The sequence below is a fragment of the Lithobates pipiens genome, unplaced genomic scaffold (assembly GCF_037356315.1).
Source record: "Lithobates pipiens isolate NorthernLeopardFrog02 unplaced genomic scaffold, aLitPip1_a1.2 Scaffold_27, whole genome shotgun sequence".
Lineage (NCBI taxonomy): Eukaryota > Metazoa > Chordata > Amphibia > Anura > Ranidae > Lithobates > Lithobates pipiens.
The window spans coordinates 107,449,608-107,466,447 of record NW_027507788.1 but is presented as its reverse complement, the minus strand read 5'-3'; the positions used below and the strand labels follow the sequence as shown (position 1 = coordinate 107,466,447).

Genomic DNA, 16,840 nt, shown 5'->3' with positions numbered 1-16,840 from the left:
CCTTGGAATGTCTATTTTGTAAAAAGGGGTCATTTGGGGGGTATTTGTACTTTCCTGACTTGTTAGTGTCTCAAGAAATGAGGTACACCTGATGTACTGAAAGCCTGATCAGAAGTGATCAATTTTCAGTGATTGGCACCATAGTTTGTAGACTCTATAACTTTCACAAAGACCAAATAATATACACTAATGTGGGTTATTTTTTACCAAAGATATGTAGCAGTATAAATTTTGGCCAAAATTTATGAAGAAAAATTACTAATTAGCAAAAATTTATGACAGAAACAAAGAAAAAGGCATTTTTTTCACAAAATTTACGCTTTATTTTATTTATAGCACAAAAAATAAAGAAACCCACTAGTGATGAAATACCACTAAAAGAAAGCTCTATTTGTGTGGAAAAAAGGACGCAAGTTTCATATGGATACAGTGTTGGATGACTGAGTAATTGTCATTCAAACTGTGAGAGCGCTGAAAGCTGAAAATTGGTCTGGTCAGGAAGGGGGTGTAACTGCACTGTATTGAGGTGGTTAAAGAGGGATTCCACCAAAAAAAAATATATTAAAAGCCAGCAGCTATAAATACTACAACTGCTGACTTTTAATAAATGGACACTCACCTGTCCCGGGTTCCAGCGATGCCGGCAGCCGAGGCCGATCGATCGCTCGGCCCTCTGCTGCTGCAGGAAGTGAAGCGAATCGGCTTCACTTCCCGGTTCCCTACTGTGCATGCGCGAGCCGCGCAATAGGAAATCTCCGCGCTGTCACTGGGACCCGTGTGTGTCCCAGCAGACAGCGCGGCAGGGCAGGAAATGGCGTAGACTCCCACGGGAGTCTATGCCCGGAAGTGGGTGAAAATACCTGTCTTTGACAGGTATCTCCACCCCCCTCCCCCTGAAAGGTGTCAATTGTGACACAGGAGGGGGGGAGGGATCCGATCAGCGGAGGTTCCACATTAGGGTGGAATCCCGCTTTAAAGTGGTTGTAAACCTGGAAAACCAAAAACAGTATTAAATGTAATAAAATACATGAGCAGAAGTCATTTGTGCATAGTTTGGCATTAATAAGAGCAGCCTGTGTACTACCTGCTCTACTAATTACAAAAAAGCAACTCCCCTTTACAGCCTGTGTGAGCAGACGCATGCACAAGTCTTTGTAAAGGGGGGTTTACTTCCTGCTATTCTGTACCGCCTCTCTTGGCTGACATCATTGCTGGCAAAGTTTAGTTTCGTTTCATCCTCATCTCCTCTCATCTCTACTTTAGGACTGATCGAGGTACTGACTGAGACTGCATGGCAAATTTGCATCTGTTTTTCTGGTATGATATAACAGACTGTGCATGTGTTTGTTTTATTATAATTCCCTTCTGAACACCTGTATTCTCCAAATGCCATTATGTAGTGTATTTATATAACTGTTCTATAGACTGAGAGAGGGACAGTTACAGTGAGAGACACACATTGAGAATGATAGAGAGAGACGGCAAGAGAGTGAGAGAGAGACTGCAAGAGAGCAAGAGAGAGACCGCAAGAGAGAAAGACTGCAAGAGAGCGAGAAAGAGACCACAAGAGAGTGAGAGAGACAGCAAGAGCAAGCGAGTGATTGCAAGAGAGTCAGAGAGATTGCAAGAGAGAGAGAGAGAGACACCCAGTAAGAGAACGAGAGAGAGAGTGCGAGAGATGGCAAGAGAGTGCGAGAGATGGCAAGAGAATGAGAGAGACTGCAAGAGAGCGAGAGAAAGACTGCAAGAGAGCGAGAGAGAGATTGCAAGAGAGCGAGAGAGACATCAAGACAGCTCGCGAGAGAAAGACTGCAAAAGAGCGAGAGAGAGAGAGAGAGACAGACTGCGAGAGAGAAAGCAAGAAAACGAGAGAGAGACAGCAAGAGAGTGAGCGAGAGACAGACTGCAAAAGAGAGAGAACGAGAGAGAGACTGTAAGAGAGAGAGAGAGACAGCAATAGAGCAAGCGAGAGAGAGACTGCAAAAGAGAAAGAGGGAGATTGCAAGAGAGAGAGACAGTAAGAGAGCGATTGAGAGACTGCAAGTGAGCGAGAGAGACGGCATGAGAGCGAGAGAGACGGCATGAGAGCGAGAGAGACGGCATGAGAGTGAGAGAGACGGCATGAGAGTGAGAGACAGCATGAGAGTGAGAGAGACAGCAAGAGAGCGAGACAGAAAGACTGCAAGAGAGCACGAGAGAGAGAGACAGCAAGAGAGCGAGCGAGAGAGAGAAAGACTGCAAGAGAGAGACAGCAAGAGTGCGAGAGAGAGACAGCAAGAGTGCGAGAGAGAGATTGCAAGAGAACAAGAGAGAGACCGCAAGAGAGCGAGAGAGAAAGACTGCAAGAGAGTGAGAGAGAGAGACCACAAGAGAGCAAGATAGAGAGACAGCAAGAGAGCAAGCGAGAGAGAGACTGCAAGAGAGCAAAAGAGAGATTGCAAGAGAGCGAGAGAGAAACAGTAAGAGAGCGAGAGAGAGACTGCAAGAGAGCGAGAGAGACAGCAAGAGAGCAAGCGAGTGATTGCAAGAGAGTGAGAGAGATTGCAAGAGAGCAAGCAAGAGATTGCAAGAGAGAGAGACACACACAGTAAGAGAGCGAGAGATAGACTGCGAGTGCGAGAGATGGCAAGAGAATGAGAGAGATGGCAAGAGAATGAGAGAGATGGCAAGAGAGTGCGAGAGATGGCAAGAGAATGAGAGAGATATCAAGAGAGCGAGAGATGGCAAGAGAATGAGAGAGACGGTAAGAGAGCGAGAGAGAGATTGCAAAAGAGCGAGAGAGACATCAAGACAGCGCGCGGGAGAAAGACTGCAAAAGAGAGAGAGAGACTGCGAGAGAGAAAGCAAGAGAACGAGAGAGACAGCAAGACAGCGTGCAAGAGAAAGACTGCAAAAGAGTGAGAGAGAGAGACTGCGAGAGAGAAAGCAAGAGAACGAGAGAGAGACAGCAAGAGAGCGAATGAGAGACAGAGACTGCAAAAGAGAGAGAGCAAGAGAGAGACTGTAAGTGAGAGAGAGACAGCAAGAGAGCAAGCGAGAGAGAGACTGCAAAAGAGAAAGAGGGAGATTGCAAGAGAGAGAGACAGTAAGAGAGCGAGAGAAAGACTGCAAGAGAGCGTGAGAGAGACGGCATGAGAGTGAGAGAGACGGCATGAGAGTGAGAGAGACAGCAAGAGACCGAGACAGAAAGACTGCAAGAGAGCGAGAGAGACCGCAAGAGAGAGAGAGAGAGACTGCAAAAGAGAGAGTGCGAGAGAGAGAGAGAGAGACTGCAAGAGAGAGACAGCAAGAGTGCGAGAGAGAGACTGCAAGAGAACAAGAGAGAGATCGCAAGAGAACAAGAGAGAGATCGCAAGAGAACGAGAGAGACTGCAAGAGAGTGAGAGAGAGAGACCACAAGAGAGCAAGATAGAGAGACAGCAAGAGAGCAAGCGAGAGAGAGACTGCAAGAGAGCAAGAGAGAGATTGCAAGAGAGCAAGAGAGAAACAGTAAGAGAGCGAGAGAGAGACTGCAAGAGAGCGAGAGAGAGGCCGCAAGAGAGCGAGAGAGACAGCAAGAGAGCAAGCGAGTGATTGCAAGAGAGCAAGCAAGAGATTGCAAGAGAGAGAGAGACACACAGTAAGAGAGCGAGAGATAGACTGCGAGAGAGAGAGATGGTAAGAGAGTGCGAGAGATGGCAAGAGAATGAGAGAGATGGCAAGAGAGCGAGAGAGAGACACTGCAAAAGAGAGAAAGCGAGAGAGAGAGACTGCAAGAGAGAGACTGCAAGAGAGAGACTGCAAGAGCGCGAGAGAGACTGCAAGAGAACGAGAGAGAGACCGCAAGAGAGTGAGAGAGAAAGACTGCAAGAGAGTGAGAGAGAGAGACCACAAGAGAGCAAGATAGAGAGACGGCAAGAGAGCAAGCGAGAGAGAGACTGCAAGAGAGAAATTGCAAGAGAGCAAGAGAGAAACAGTAAGAGAGCGAGAGAGAGACTGCAAGAGAGCGAGAGAGAGACTGCAAGAGAGCGAGAGAGAGACCGCAAGAGAGCGAGAGAGAGACCGCAAGAGAGCGAGAGAGAGACCGCAAGAGAGCGAGTGAGAGAGACAGCAAGAGAGCAAGCGACTGATTGCAAGAGAGTGAGAGAGATTGCAAGAGAGCAAGCGAGAGATTGCAAGAGAGAGAGAGACACACAGTAATGCCGCGTACACACGGGCGGACTGTATGGCGTACTTAGTTCGTCATACAATCCGACGGACAGTCCGTCGTACTTTCGACTGAACGGACTTGACCACACACGGATGCACAAACAGTCCGTCGAAAGCTTGCGCGATGACGTGTACAGCACGTACGACGGGACTAGAAAGAGGAAGTCCAATACACAGCAAAGCACCCTTCCGCCGTGTAAATCCTTTCTGGGCATGCGCCATTCTTAGTCCGTCGAACTAGCATACTAACGAGCGGATTGTCCGCTGAAACCAAAGTACGACGGACAGAATTTCGAAAATCCGAAATTCTTAGTACGCCGGACTGCACGCTGAAAAAGTCCGCTGAAGCCCACACACGAGCGGACTGTCCGCTGAAATGTGTTTCGACGGACTAAGTACGCCATACAGTCCGCCCGTGTGTATGCGGCATAAGAGAACGAGAGATAGACTGCGAGAAAGAGAGATGGCAAGAGAGTGCGAGAGATGGCAAGAGAGTGCGAGAGACGGCAAGAGAGCGAGAGAAAGACTGCAAGAGAGCGAGAGAGAGATTGCAAGAGAGCGAGAGAGACATCAAGACAGCACGCGAGAGAAAGACTGCAAAAGAGCGAGAGAGAGAGAGAGAGACTGCAAGAGAGAAAGCAAGAGAACGAGAGAGAGACAGCAAGAGAGCGAGCGAGAGACAGAGACTGCAAAAGAGAAAGAGGGAGATTGCAAGAGAGAGATAGACAGTAAGAGAGCGAGAGAGAGACAGTAAGAGAGAGACTGCAAGAGAGCGAGAGAGAGACTGCAAGAGAGCAAGAGAGACTGCAAGAGAGCAAGAGAGACTGCAAGAGAGCGAGAGAGACGGCATGAGAGTGAGAGAGATGGCATGAGAGTGAGAGAGACAGCAAGAGAGCGAGACAGAAAGACTGCAAGAGAGCGAGAGGGACCGCAAGAGAGCGAGAGAGAGAGAGAGACTGAAAAAGAGAGAGTGCAAGAGAGAGACAGCAAGAGTGCGATAGAGAGATTGCAAGAGAACGAGAGAGAGACCGCAAGAGAGCGAGAGAGAAAGACTGCAAGAGAGTGAGAGAGAGACCACACGAGAGCAAGCGAGAGAGAGACTGCAAGAGAGAGACAACAAGAGAGCGAGAGAGACAGCAAGAGAGCAAGCGAGTGATTGCAAGAGAGTGAGAGAGATTGCAAGAGAGCAAGTGAGAGATTGCAAGAGAGAGAGAGACACACACAGTAAGAGAGCGAGAGATAGACTGCGAGAGAGAGAGATGGCAAGAGAATGAGAGAGGTGGCAAGAGAGCGAGAGAAAGATTGCAAGAGAGCGAGAGAGACATCAAGACAGCGCGCGAGAGAAAGACTGCAAAAGAGCGAGAGAGAGAGAGAGACTGCGAGAGAGAAAGCAAGAGAACGAGAGAGACAGCAAGAGAGTGAGCGAGAGACAGAGACTGCAAAAGAGAGAGAGCGAGAGAGAGACTGTAAGAGAGAGAGAGAGACAGCAATAGAGCAAGCGAGAGAGAGAGACTGCAAAAGAGAAAGAGGGAGATTGCAAGAGAGAGAGAGACAGTAAGAGAGCGAGAGAGAGACAGTAAGAGAGCGAGAGAGAGACAGTAAGAGAGCGAGAGAGAGACAGTAAGAGAGCTAGAGAGAGACTGCGAGAGACGGCATGAGAGTGAGAGAGAAAGCAAGAGAGACCGCAAGAGAGCGCGTGAGAGAGAGACACAGCAAGAGAGCGCGCGCGAGAGAGAGAGACTGCAAAAGAGAGAGCGCGGGAGAGAGAGACTGCAAGAGAGAGACAGCAAGAGTGCGAGAGAGAGAGAGACTGCAAGAGAGTGAGAGAGAGACTACAAGAGAGCAAGATAGAGAGACAGCAAGAGAGAGAGAGATTGCAAGAGAGCAAGAGAGAGATTGCAAGAGAGCAAGAGAGAAACAGTAAGAGAGCGAGAGAGAGACTGCAAGAGAGTGAGAGAGAGACCACAAGAGAGCAAGATAGAGAGAGCAAGCGAGAGAGAGACTGCAAGAGAGCAAGAGAGAGATTGCAAGAGAGCAAGAGAGAAACAGTAAGAGAGCGAGAGAGAGACTGCAAGAGAGTGAGAGAGAGACCGCAAGAGAGAGAGAGAGAGACAGCAAGAGAGCAAGCGAGAGATTGCAAGAGAGAGAGAGACACACACAGTAAGAGAGCGAGAGATAGACTGCGTGAGAGAGAGACGGTAAGAGAGTGCAAGAGATGGCAAGAGAATGAGAGAGATGGCAAGAGAGCGAGAGAGAGACTGCAAAAGAGAGAAAGAGAGAGACAGCAAGAGCGCGAGAGAGACTGCAAGAGAACGAGAGAGAGACCGCAAGAGAGTGAGAGAGAAAGACTGCAAGAGAGTGAGAGAGAGAGACCACAAGAGAGCAAGATAGAGAGACAGCAAGACAGCAAGTGAGAGAGAGACTGCAAGAGAGAGATTGCAAGAGAGCAAGAGAGAGACTGCCAGAGAGCGAGAGAGAGACTGACAGAGAGCGAGAGAGAGACTGACAGAGAGCGAGAGAGAGACTGCCAGAGAGCGAGAGATGGCAAGAGAGAGAGACAGCAAGAGAGCAAGTGAAAAAAAGACTGCAAGAGAGCGAGAGAGAAAGCAAGAGAGCGAGAGAGACAGCAAGAGAGCGAGCGAGCGAGAGAGAGACTGCAAGAGAGATAGATTGCAGGAGAGAGAGAGAGACAGTAAGAGAGCAAGAGAGAGACGGCGAGATTGAGACGGCGAGAGAGCAAGAGAGAGAGACTGCAAGAGAGAGAGAGAGACTGCAAGAGAGCGAGAGAGAGACTGCAAGAGAGCGAGAGAGAGACTGCAAGAGAGCGAGAGAGAGACTGCCAGAGAGCGAGAGAGAGACTGCCAGAGAGCGAGAGAGAGACTGACAGAGAGCGAGAGAGAGACTGCAAGAGAACAAGAGAGAGAGACTGCAAGAGAACAAGAGAGAGAGACTGCAAGAGAACAAGAGAGAGAGACTGCAAGAGAACAAGAGAGAGAGACTGCAAGAGAACAAGAGAGAGAGACAGCAAGAGAGCGAGAGAGACACGGAAAGAGAGCGAGAGAGAGAGTCGGCAAGAGAGCAAGACAGAGACAGCAAGAGAGCTAGAGAGAGACTTCAAGAAAGTGAGAGAGACACAGCAAGAGAGTAAGAGAGACAGCGAGAGAGAAAGACGGCAAGAGAGCGAGAGAGACACGGCAAGAGAGCGAGAGAGACACGGTAAGAGAGCGATAGAGACACGGCAAGAGAGCTAGAGAGAGAGACTGCACGAGAGCAAGAGAGACACAGCAAAAAGCCAAAGAGACGGCAAGAGAGAGAGACAGCAAGAGAGCGAGAGAGAGACAGCAAGAGAGCAACCGAGGGAAAGACTGCAAGAGAGTGAGAGATAAAGCAAGAGAGTGAGCGAGAGAGAGAGACTGCAAGAGAGCGAGAGAGAGATTGCGAGAGAGAGACAGTAAGAGAGCAAGAGAGAGACAGCGAGAGTGAGACGGCAAGAGAACAAGAGAGAGAGAGACAGCAAGAGAGCGAGAGAAAGACTGCAAGAGGACGAGAGAGAGAGACTGCGAGAGAGAAAACAAGAGAGAGACAGCAAGAGAGTGAGCGAGAGAGACTGCAAAAGAGGGAGCGCGAGAGAGAGACTGCAAAAGAGGGAGAGTGAGAGAGAGACTGCAAGAGAGAGAGAGAGAGACAGCAAGAGAGCAAGCGAGAGAAAGACTGTAAGAGAGATTGCAAGAGAGAAAGAGAGACGGTAAGAGAGCAAGAGAGCGAGAGAGAGAAACGGCAAGAGAGTGGGAGAGAGACCACAAGAGATCGAGTGAGAGAGAGACCGCACAAGAGAGAGAGAGTGAAAGAGAGACTGCAAGAGAGAGAGAGACTGCAAGAGAACGAGAGAGAGACTGCAAGAGAGCGAGAGAGAAAGACTGCAAGAGAGCAAGAGAGAGAGACAGCAAGAGAGAGACAGCAAGAGAGCAAGCAAGAGGGAGACTGCAAGAGAGCAAGGGAGAGATTGCAAGAGCGAGAGAGAGAGACTGCAAGAGAGCGAGAGAGAGAGAGGCGGCAAGAGAGTGAGAGAGAGAGGCGGCAAGAGAGTGAGAGAGACAGCAAAAGAGCGAGAGAGAGAGACTGCAAGAGAGTGAGAGAGAGACTGCAAGAGAGCGGGACAGCAAAAGAGCGAGCGAGAGACTGCAAGAGAACAAGAGAGAGACCACAAGAGAGCGAGAGAGAGATACAGCAAGAGAGCAAGCAAGAGAGAGACTGCAAGAGAGCAAGGAAGAGATTGCAAGAGAGCAAAAGAGAGACAGCAAGAGAGCGAGAGAGAGACTGCAAGAGAGCGAGAGAGACAGCAAGAGAGCGAGAGAGACACAGAAAGAGAGGAAGAGAGAGCCGGCAAGAAAGCTAGAGAGACACGGCAAGAGAGCGAGAGAGACACGGTAAGAGAGCGATAGAGACACGGCAAGAGAGCTAGAGAGAGAGACTGCACGAGAGCAAGAGAGACACAGCAAAAAGCCAAAGAGACGGCAAGAGAGAGAGACAGCAAGAGAGCGAGAGAGAGACAGCAAGAGAGCAACCGAGGGAAAGACTGCAAGAGAGTGAGAGATAAAGCAAGAGAGTGAGCGAGAGAGAGAGACTGCAAGAGAGCGAGAGAGAGATTGCGAGAGAGAGACAGTAAGAGAGCAAGAGAGAGACAGCGAGAGTGAGACGGCAAGAGAACAAGAGAGAGAGAGACAGCAAGAGAGCGAGAGAAAGACTGCAAGAGGACGAGAGAGAGAGACTGCGAGAGAGAAAACAAGAGAGAGACAGCAAGAGAGTGAGCGAGAGAGACTGCAAAAGAGGGAGCGCGAGAGAGAGACTGCAAAAGAGGGAGAGTGAGAGAGAGACTGCAAGAGAGAGAGAGAGAGACAGCAAGAGAGCAAGCGAGAGAAAGACTGTAAGAGAGATTGCAAGAGAGAAAGAGAGACGGTAAGAGAGCAAGAGAGCGAGAGAGAGAAACGGCAAGAGAGTGGGAGAGAGACCACAAGAGATCGAGTGAGAGAGAGACCGCACAAGAGAGAGAGAGTGAAAGAGAGACTGCAAGAGAGAGAGAGACTGCAAGAGAACGAGAGAGAGACTGCAAGAGAGCGAGAGAGAAAGACTGCAAGAGAGCAAGAGAGAGAGACAGCAAGAGAGAGACAGCAAGAGAGCAAGCAAGAGGGAGACTGCAAGAGAGCAAGGGAGAGATTGCAAGAGCGAGAGAGAGAGACTGCAAGAGAGCGAGAGAGAGAGAGGCGGCAAGAGAGTGAGAGAGAGAGGCGGCAAGAGAGTGAGAGAGACAGCAAAAGAGCGAGAGAGAGAGACTGCAAGAGAGTGAGAGAGAGACTGCAAGAGAGCGGGACAGCAAAAGAGCGAGCGAGAGACTGCAAGAGAACAAGAGAGAGACCACAAGAGAGCGAGAGAGAGATACAGCAAGAGAGCAAGCAAGAGAGAGACTGCAAGAGAGCAAGGAAGAGATTGCAAGAGAGCAAAAGAGAGACAGCAAGAGAGCGAGAGAGAGACTGCAAGAGAGCGAGAGAGACAGCAAGAGAGCGAGAGAGACACAGAAAGAGAGGAAGAGAGAGCCGGCAAGAAAGCTAGAGAGAGACTGCAAGAGAGCGAGAGAGACACAGCAAGAGAGTGAGAGAGACTGCGAGAGAGACACGGCAAGAGAGCGAGAGAGACACGTCAAAAGAGTGAGAGACAGCAAGAGAGCTAGAGAGAGCTACTGCAAGAGAGCGAAAGAGACACAGCAAAAGAGCGAGAGATGGCAAGAGAGAGAGACAGCAAGAGAGCAAGTGAAAGAAAGACTGCAAGAGAGCGAGAGAGACAGCAAGAGAGCGAGCGAGAGAGTGAGAGATTGCAGGAGAGCGAGAGAGAGAGAGACAGTAAGAGAGCAAGAGAGAGACAGCAAGATTGAGACGGCGAGAGAGCAAGAGAGAGAGAGAGAGAGAGACTGCAAGAGAGTGGGAGAGACAGCCAGAGAGCGAGAGAGAGACTGCAAGAGAGCGAGAGAGAGACTGCAAGAGAGTGAGAGAGAAGGGGAGAGAGTGAGAGAGAGAACAAGAGAGGAAGAGAGACAGCGAGAGAAAGACTGCAAGAGAGTGAGAGAGAGGTTGCAAGAGAGAGAGAGAGCAAGAGAGCATGTGAGAGAAAGCCTGCAAAAGAGCGAGAGAGAGAGAGACTGCAAAAGAAAGAGAGAATGCAAGAGAACGAGAGAGAGAGAGAGACAGCAAGAGAGCACACGAGAGAGAGAGACTGCAAAAAAGAGAGAGAGAGAGACTGCAAGAGAGTGAGAGAGACAGCAAAAGAGCGAGAGAGAGACTGCAAGAGAGTGAGAGAGAGACCACAAGAGAGCGAGACAGCAAAAGAGCGAGCGAGAGACTGCAAAAGAGAGAGAGAGACTGCAAGAGAGCGAGAGAGAGAGACTGCAAGAGAGCGAGAAAGAGAGACTGCAAGAGAGTGAGAGAGAGACCACAAGAGAGCGAGACAGCAAGAGAGCGAGCGAGAGACTGCAAGAGAGCGAGAGAGAGAGACAGCAAGAGAGCAAGGGAGAGATTGCAAGAGAGCAAAAGAGAGACAGTAAGAGAGCGAGAGAGAGACTGCAAGAGAGCGAGAGAGAGAGCAAGAGAGCGAGGGAGACACGGAAAGAGAGAAAGAGAGAGCCGGCAAGAGAGCTAGAGAGAGACTGCAAGAGAGCGAGAGAGACACAGCAAGAGAGTGAGAGAGACTGCGAGAAAGAGACTGCAAGAGAGCGAGAGAGACATGGCAAGAGAGCGAGAGACACGTCAAAAGAGTGAGGGAGAGACAGCAAGAGAGCTAGAGAGAGCTACTGCAAGAGAGCGAAAGAGACACAGCAAAAGAGTGAGAGATGGCAAGAGAGAGAGACAGCAAGAGAGCAAGTGAAAGAAAGACTGCAAGAGAGTGAGAGAGAAAGCAAGAGAGCGAGCGAGAGAGAGACTGCAAGAGAGAGAGATTGCAGGAGAGCGAGAGAGAGAGACAGTAAGAGAGCAAGAGAGAGACTGCAAGATTGAGACGGCGAGAGAGCAAGAGAGAGAGACTGCGAGAGAGAGATAGACTGCAAGAGAGTGGGAAAGACAGCCAGAGAGCAAAAGAGAGACTGCAAGAGAGTGAGAGAGAAGGCGAGAGAGTGAGAGAGAGAGCAAGAGAGACAGCGAGAGAAAGACTGCAAGAGAGTGAGAGAGAGGTTGCAAGAGAGAGAGAGAGAGCAAGAGAGCGTGTGAGAGAAAGCCTGCAAAAGAGCGAGAGAGCCGGCAAAAGAGCGAGAGAGAGAGACTGCAAAAGAAAGAGAGAATGCAAGAGAACGAGAGAGAGAGACGGCAAGAGAGCACACGAGAGAGAGAGACTGCAAAAGAGAGAGAGACTGCAAGAGAGTGAGAGACTGCAAGAGAGTGAGAGACTGCAATAAAGCGAGAGAGAGAGATAGGAAGAGAGCGAGAGACAGCAAGAGAGTGAGTGAGAGACAGCAATAGAGCAAGAGCGACTGAAAGAGAGCGAGAGACTGCAAGAGAGAGACTGCAAAAGAGTGAGAGAGATACTGAAAGAGAGCAAGAGAGAGTGAAACTGCAGGAGAGTGAGAGAGAGACAGCAAGAGAGCGAGCGAGACACTGCAAGAGAGCAAGAGAGATGGTAAGAGAGCGAGACAGAGTCAGCAAGAGAGCGAGAGAGAGACCGCAAGAGAGCGAGAGAGAGTGACTGCAAGAGAGCAAGCGAGAGAGAGACTGCAAGAGAGCAAGAGAGAGATTACAAGAGAGCGAGAGAGACAGTAAGAGAGCGAGAGAGAGGCTGCGCGAGAGAGAGGCTGCAAGAGATCTAGAGAGAGACAGCGAGAGAGAGACTGCAAAAGAACAATAGAGAGAGACAGCAAGAGAGCGAGAGAGACACGGAAAGAGAGCGAGATAGAGCCGGCAAGAGAGAGACAGCAAGAGAGCTAGAGAGAGACTGCAAGAGAGGGAAAGAGACACAGCAAGAGAGTGAGAGACGCGGCAAGAGAGAGACAGCGAGAGAGAGAGACAGCAAGAGAGCGAGAGAGAGTGACTGCAAGAGAGCAAGCGAGAGAGAGACTGCAAGAGAGTGAGAGAGACAGAAAGAGAGCGAGAGAGAGACTGCAAGGGATCGAGAGAGAGAGACATCAAGAGAGCGAAAGAGACACGAAAAGAGAGCAAGAGAGAGCCGGAAAGAAAGAGACAGCAAGAGAGCTAGAGAGAGACTGCAAGAGAGCGAGAGAGACACAGAAAGAGAGTGAGAGAGACGGCAAGAGAGAGAGAGACAGCGAGAGAGAGACAGCAAGAGAGCTAGAGAGAGACTGCAAGAGAGCGAGAGAGACACAGCAAAAGATAGATAGAGATAGAGAGACAGCAAGAGAGAGAGAGACAGCAAGAGAGCAAGCGAGAGAAAGACTGCAAGAGAGTGAGAGAGAAAGCAAGGGAGCAAGAGAGACAGCAAGAGAGCGAGCAAGAGTGAGACGGTGAGAGAGCAAGAGAGAGAGACTGCAAGAGAGAGAGACTGCAAGTGAGCGAGACAGCAAGAGAGCGAGAGAGAGACTGCAAGAGAGTGAGAGAGAAGGCGAGAGAGTGAGAGAGACAGCAAGAGAGCGAGAGAAAGGTTGCAAGAGAGAGAGACAGCTAGAGAGAGACAGCTAGAGAGCGTGTGAGAGAAAGCCTGCAAAAGAGCGAGAGAGAGCCTGCAAAAGAGCAAGAGAGAGAGAGAGACTGCAAGAGAGAGAGAGAATACAAGAGAACGAGAGAGAGAGAGACAGCAGGAGAGCACACGAGAGAGAGACTGCAAAAGAGAGAGAGACTGCAATAAAGCGAGAGAGAGAGAGACAGCAAGAGAGACTGAAAGAGAGCGAGAGACTGCAAGAGAGAGACTGCAAAAGAGTGAGAGAGATACAGGAAGAGAGCAAGAGAGAGGGAGACTGCAAGAGAGTGAGAGAGAGACAGCAAGAGAGTTAGAGAGACACTGCAAGAGAGACGGTAAGAGAGCGAGAGAGAGTCAGCAAGAGAGCGCGAGAGAAACTGCAAGAGAGCAAGAGATAGACAGCAAGAGGATGAGAGAGAGACTGCAAGAGTGAGAGAGAGACTGCAAGAGAGTGAGAGAGAGACTGCAAGAGAGTGAGAGAGAGACTGCAAGAGAGTGAGAGAGAGACTGCAAGAGAGTGAGAGAGAGACTGCAAGAGAGTGAGAGAGAAGGCAAGAGAGTGAGCGAGACACCAAGAGAGCGAGAGAAAGACTGCAAGAGAGTGAGAGAGAGGTTGCAAGAGAGAGAGACAGCAAGAGAGTGTGCGAGAGACTGCAAGAAAGAGAGTGAATGCAAGAGAATGAGAGAGAGAGAGACAGCAAGAGAGCACACGAGAGAGAGAGACTGCAAAAGAGAGAGAGAGAGATAGCAAGAGAGCGAGAGACAGCAAGAGAGTGAGTGAGAGACAGCAATATAGCAAGAGCGACTGAAAGAGAGCGAGAGACTGCTAAAGAGAGACTGCAAAAGAAAGAGATACGGAAAGAGAGCAAGAGAGAGTGAAACTGCAAGAGAGTGAGAGAGAAACAGCAAGAGAGCAAGTGAGACACTGCAAGAGAGATGGTAATAGAGTGAGGGAGAGTCAGCAAGAGAGCGAGAGAGAGACCACAAGAGAGCGAGAGAGAGACAGCAAGAGAGCAAGCGAGAGAGACTGAAAGAGAGAGATTGCAAGAGAGTGAGAGAGAGAGAAAGTAAGAGAGTGAGAGAGAGACTGCAAGAGATCGAGAGAGAGACAGTGAGAGAGAGACTGCAAGAGAACAAGAGAGAGAGAGACAGCAAGAAAATTAGAGAGACACGGAAAGAGAGCGAGAGAGAGCCGGGAAGAGAGAGACAGTAAGAGAGCTAGATAGAGACTGCAAGAGAGCGAGAGAGACACAGCAAGAGAGAGAGACAGCGAGAGAGAGACTGCAAGAGAGCGAGAGAGACACGGCAAGAGAGAGAGACATACGTCAAAAGAGCGAGAGACAGCAAGAGAGAGAGAGCAAGAGAGATAGAGAGAGCGACTGCAAGAGAGCGAGAGAGACACAGCAAAAGAGCGACAGCGATGGCAAGAGAGAGAGCAAGCGAGATAAAGACTGCAAGAGAGTGAGAGATAAAGCAAGAGAGTGAGAGAGACAGCAAGAAAGCGAGCGAGAGAGAGACTGCAAGAGAGAGAGATTGCAGGAGAGCGAGAGAAAGACAGTAAGAGAGCAAGAGAGAGACAGCGAGAGTGAGATGGTGAGAGAGCGAGAGAGACTGCAAGAGAGTGAGAGAGACAGCAAGAGAGCAAGAGAGAGAGACTGCAAGAGTGAGAGAGAAGGCGAGAGAGTGAGAGAGACAGCAAGAGAGCGAGAAAAAAACTGCAAGAGAGTGAGAGAGAGATTGCAAGAGAGAGAGACAGCAAGAGAGCGTGTGAGTGGAAGCCTGCAAAAGAGCGAGGGAGAGCCTGCAAAAGAGCGCGAGAGAGAGAGACTGCAAAAGAGAGAGAGAATGCAAGAGAACGAGAGAGAGAGACAGCAAGAGAGCACGAGAGAGACAACGAGAGTGAGACGGTGAGAGAGCAAGAGAGAGACTGCAAGAGAGAGAGACTGCAAGAGAGTGAGAGAGACAGCAAGGGAGAGACTGCAAGAGAGTGAGAAAGACAGCAAGAGAGCAAGAGAGACAGCAAGAGAGTGAGAGAGAGGTTGCAAGAGAGAGAGAGACAGCAAGAGAGCGTGCGAGAGGAAGCCTGCAAAAGAGCGAGAGAGAGCCTGCAAAAGAGCGAGAGAGAGAGAGAGACTGCAAGAGAGAGAGAATGCAAGAGAATGAGAGAGAGAGAGAGACAGCAAGAGATCACACGAGAGAGACTGCAAAAGAGAGAGAGAGAGAGAGACAGACAGACTGCAAGAGAGAGAGACTGCAATAAAGTGAGAGAGAGACAGCAAGAGAGTGAGTGAGACTGCAAGAGAGAGACTGCAAAAGAGTAAGAAAGATACAGGGAGAGAGCAAGACTGCAAGAGAGTGAGAGAGAGAGACAGCAAGAGAGCGAGCGAGACACTGCAAGAGAGATGGTAAGAGAGCAAGAGAGTCAGTAAGAGATTGTAAGAGAGACTGCAAGAGAGCAAGAGATAGACAGCAAGAGGATGAGAGAGAGACTGCAAGAGAGAGACTGCAAGAGAGTGAGAGACTGCAAAAGAGCAAGAGAGAGAGACTGCAAGAGAGAGAAAAAGCAAGAGAATGAGAGAGAGAGACAGCAAGAGTGCTAGCAAGAGAGAGACTGCAAAAGGGAGAGAGCAAGAGAGAGACTGCAAGAGAGAGAGAAGGACAGCAAGTAAGCGAAAGAGAGACTGCAAGAGAACGAGAGAGACAGCAAGAGAGACACGGCAAGAGAGCGAGAGAGAGACAGCAAGAGAGCAAGAGAGACAACAAGAGGGCTAGAGAGACACTGCAAGAGAGGGAGAGAGATACAGCAAGAGAGCGAGAGAGATGGCAAGAGAGCGAGAGACTGGAAGAGAGAAAGCAAGAGAGACTGCAAGAGAGAGAGACAGCAAGATACTAAAAGAGAGACTGCAGGAGAGCGAGAGAGACATGGAAAGAGAGCGAGAGAGACTGCAAGAGAGAGAGACAGCAAGATAATAAAAGAGAGACTGCAGGAGAGCGAGAGAGACATGGAAAGAGAGCGAGAGAGAGATGGCAAGGGAGCGAGAGAGAGACAGCAAGAGAGCTAGAGAGAGACTGCAAGAGAGCCAGAGACACAGCAAGAGAGCGAGAGAGACATCAAGAAAGCGAGAGAGAGACTGCAAGAGAGTAAGAAAGAGACAGCAAGAGAGCGAGAGAGACACGGCAAGACAGCGAGAGAGAGATACAGCAAGAGAGCTAGAGAGAGACTGCAAGAGAGTGAGAGAGGCACATCAAAAGAGCCAGAGAGAAACAACAAGAGAGCAAGTGAGAGAAAGACTGCAAGAGAGCGAGTGAGAGAGAGACTGCAAGAGAGCAAGAGAGAGATTGCAGGAGAGCGAGAGAGACAGTAAGAAGGCGAGAGAGAGACTGCAAGAGAGAGACAGAAAGACTGAGATGGCAAGAGAGCAAGAGAGAGAGACTGCAAGAGAGAGAGACTTGAGAGTGAGAGACAGCAAGAGAGCGAGAGAGAGACTGTAAGAGAGTGAGAGAGAAGGCAAGAGAGTGAGAGAGACAGCGAGAGAGAGAGACATCAAGAGAGCGAGAGAAAGAGATTGCAAGAGAGTGAGAGAGAGTCAGCAAGAGTTTGCGAGAGAAAGCCTGCAAAAGAGCGGGAGAGAGACTGCAAAAAAGTGGGAGAGAGACTGCAAGAGAGAGAGAAAGCAAGAGAACAAGAGAGAGACAGCATGAGAGCAAGCGAGAGAGAGAGACTGCAAAAGAGAGAGAGAAACTGCAAGAGAGCGAGAAAGAGACAGCAAGAGACAGAAAGAGAGTGAGTGAGAGAGACAACAAGAGAGCGAGCGAGAGAGACTCCAAGAGAACGAGAGCCTGCAAGAGAGAGACAGCAAGAGGGTGAGAGAGAGATGGCAAGAAAGCGAGAGAGAGAGAGAGAGAGAGACTGCAAAAGAGAGAGAGAAACTGCAAGAGAGCGAGAAAGAGACAGCAAGAGAGCAAGAGACAGAAAGAGAGTGAG

At 49.8% G+C, this 16,840-nt stretch overlaps 2 protein-coding genes across 9 annotated transcripts in view; both read left to right on the top strand.

The window, feature by feature from the left end:
* Positions 1-1,180: 1,180 nt before the first annotated feature.
* Positions 1,181-16,840, top strand: part of LOC143934059 (low affinity immunoglobulin gamma Fc region receptor III-A-like) — a 90,003-nt gene continuing 74,343 nt past the window's right edge. For 4 of the 8 annotated variants that reach the window (XM_077457344.1, XM_077457342.1, XM_077457346.1 and 1 more), the window contains exon 1: positions 1,181-1,317. The gene's annotated coding sequence lies outside the window, so the exon portion shown is untranslated. The remainder of the gene's footprint in view (positions 1,318-16,840) is intronic. The other 4 variants (XM_077457343.1, XM_077457341.1, XM_077457339.1 and 1 more) reach the window with 4 other exon arrangements.
* On the top strand, positions 2,663-15,583 carry LOC143932975 (uncharacterized). Its single transcript, XM_077455900.1, has 4 exons — positions 2,663-2,743; positions 8,779-9,050; positions 14,343-14,762; positions 15,217-15,583. The coding sequence occupies exons 1-4, from the start codon at positions 2,663-2,665 to the stop codon at positions 15,428-15,430; spliced, it is 987 nt and encodes a 328-aa protein (XP_077312026.1). The 3' UTR covers positions 15,431-15,583.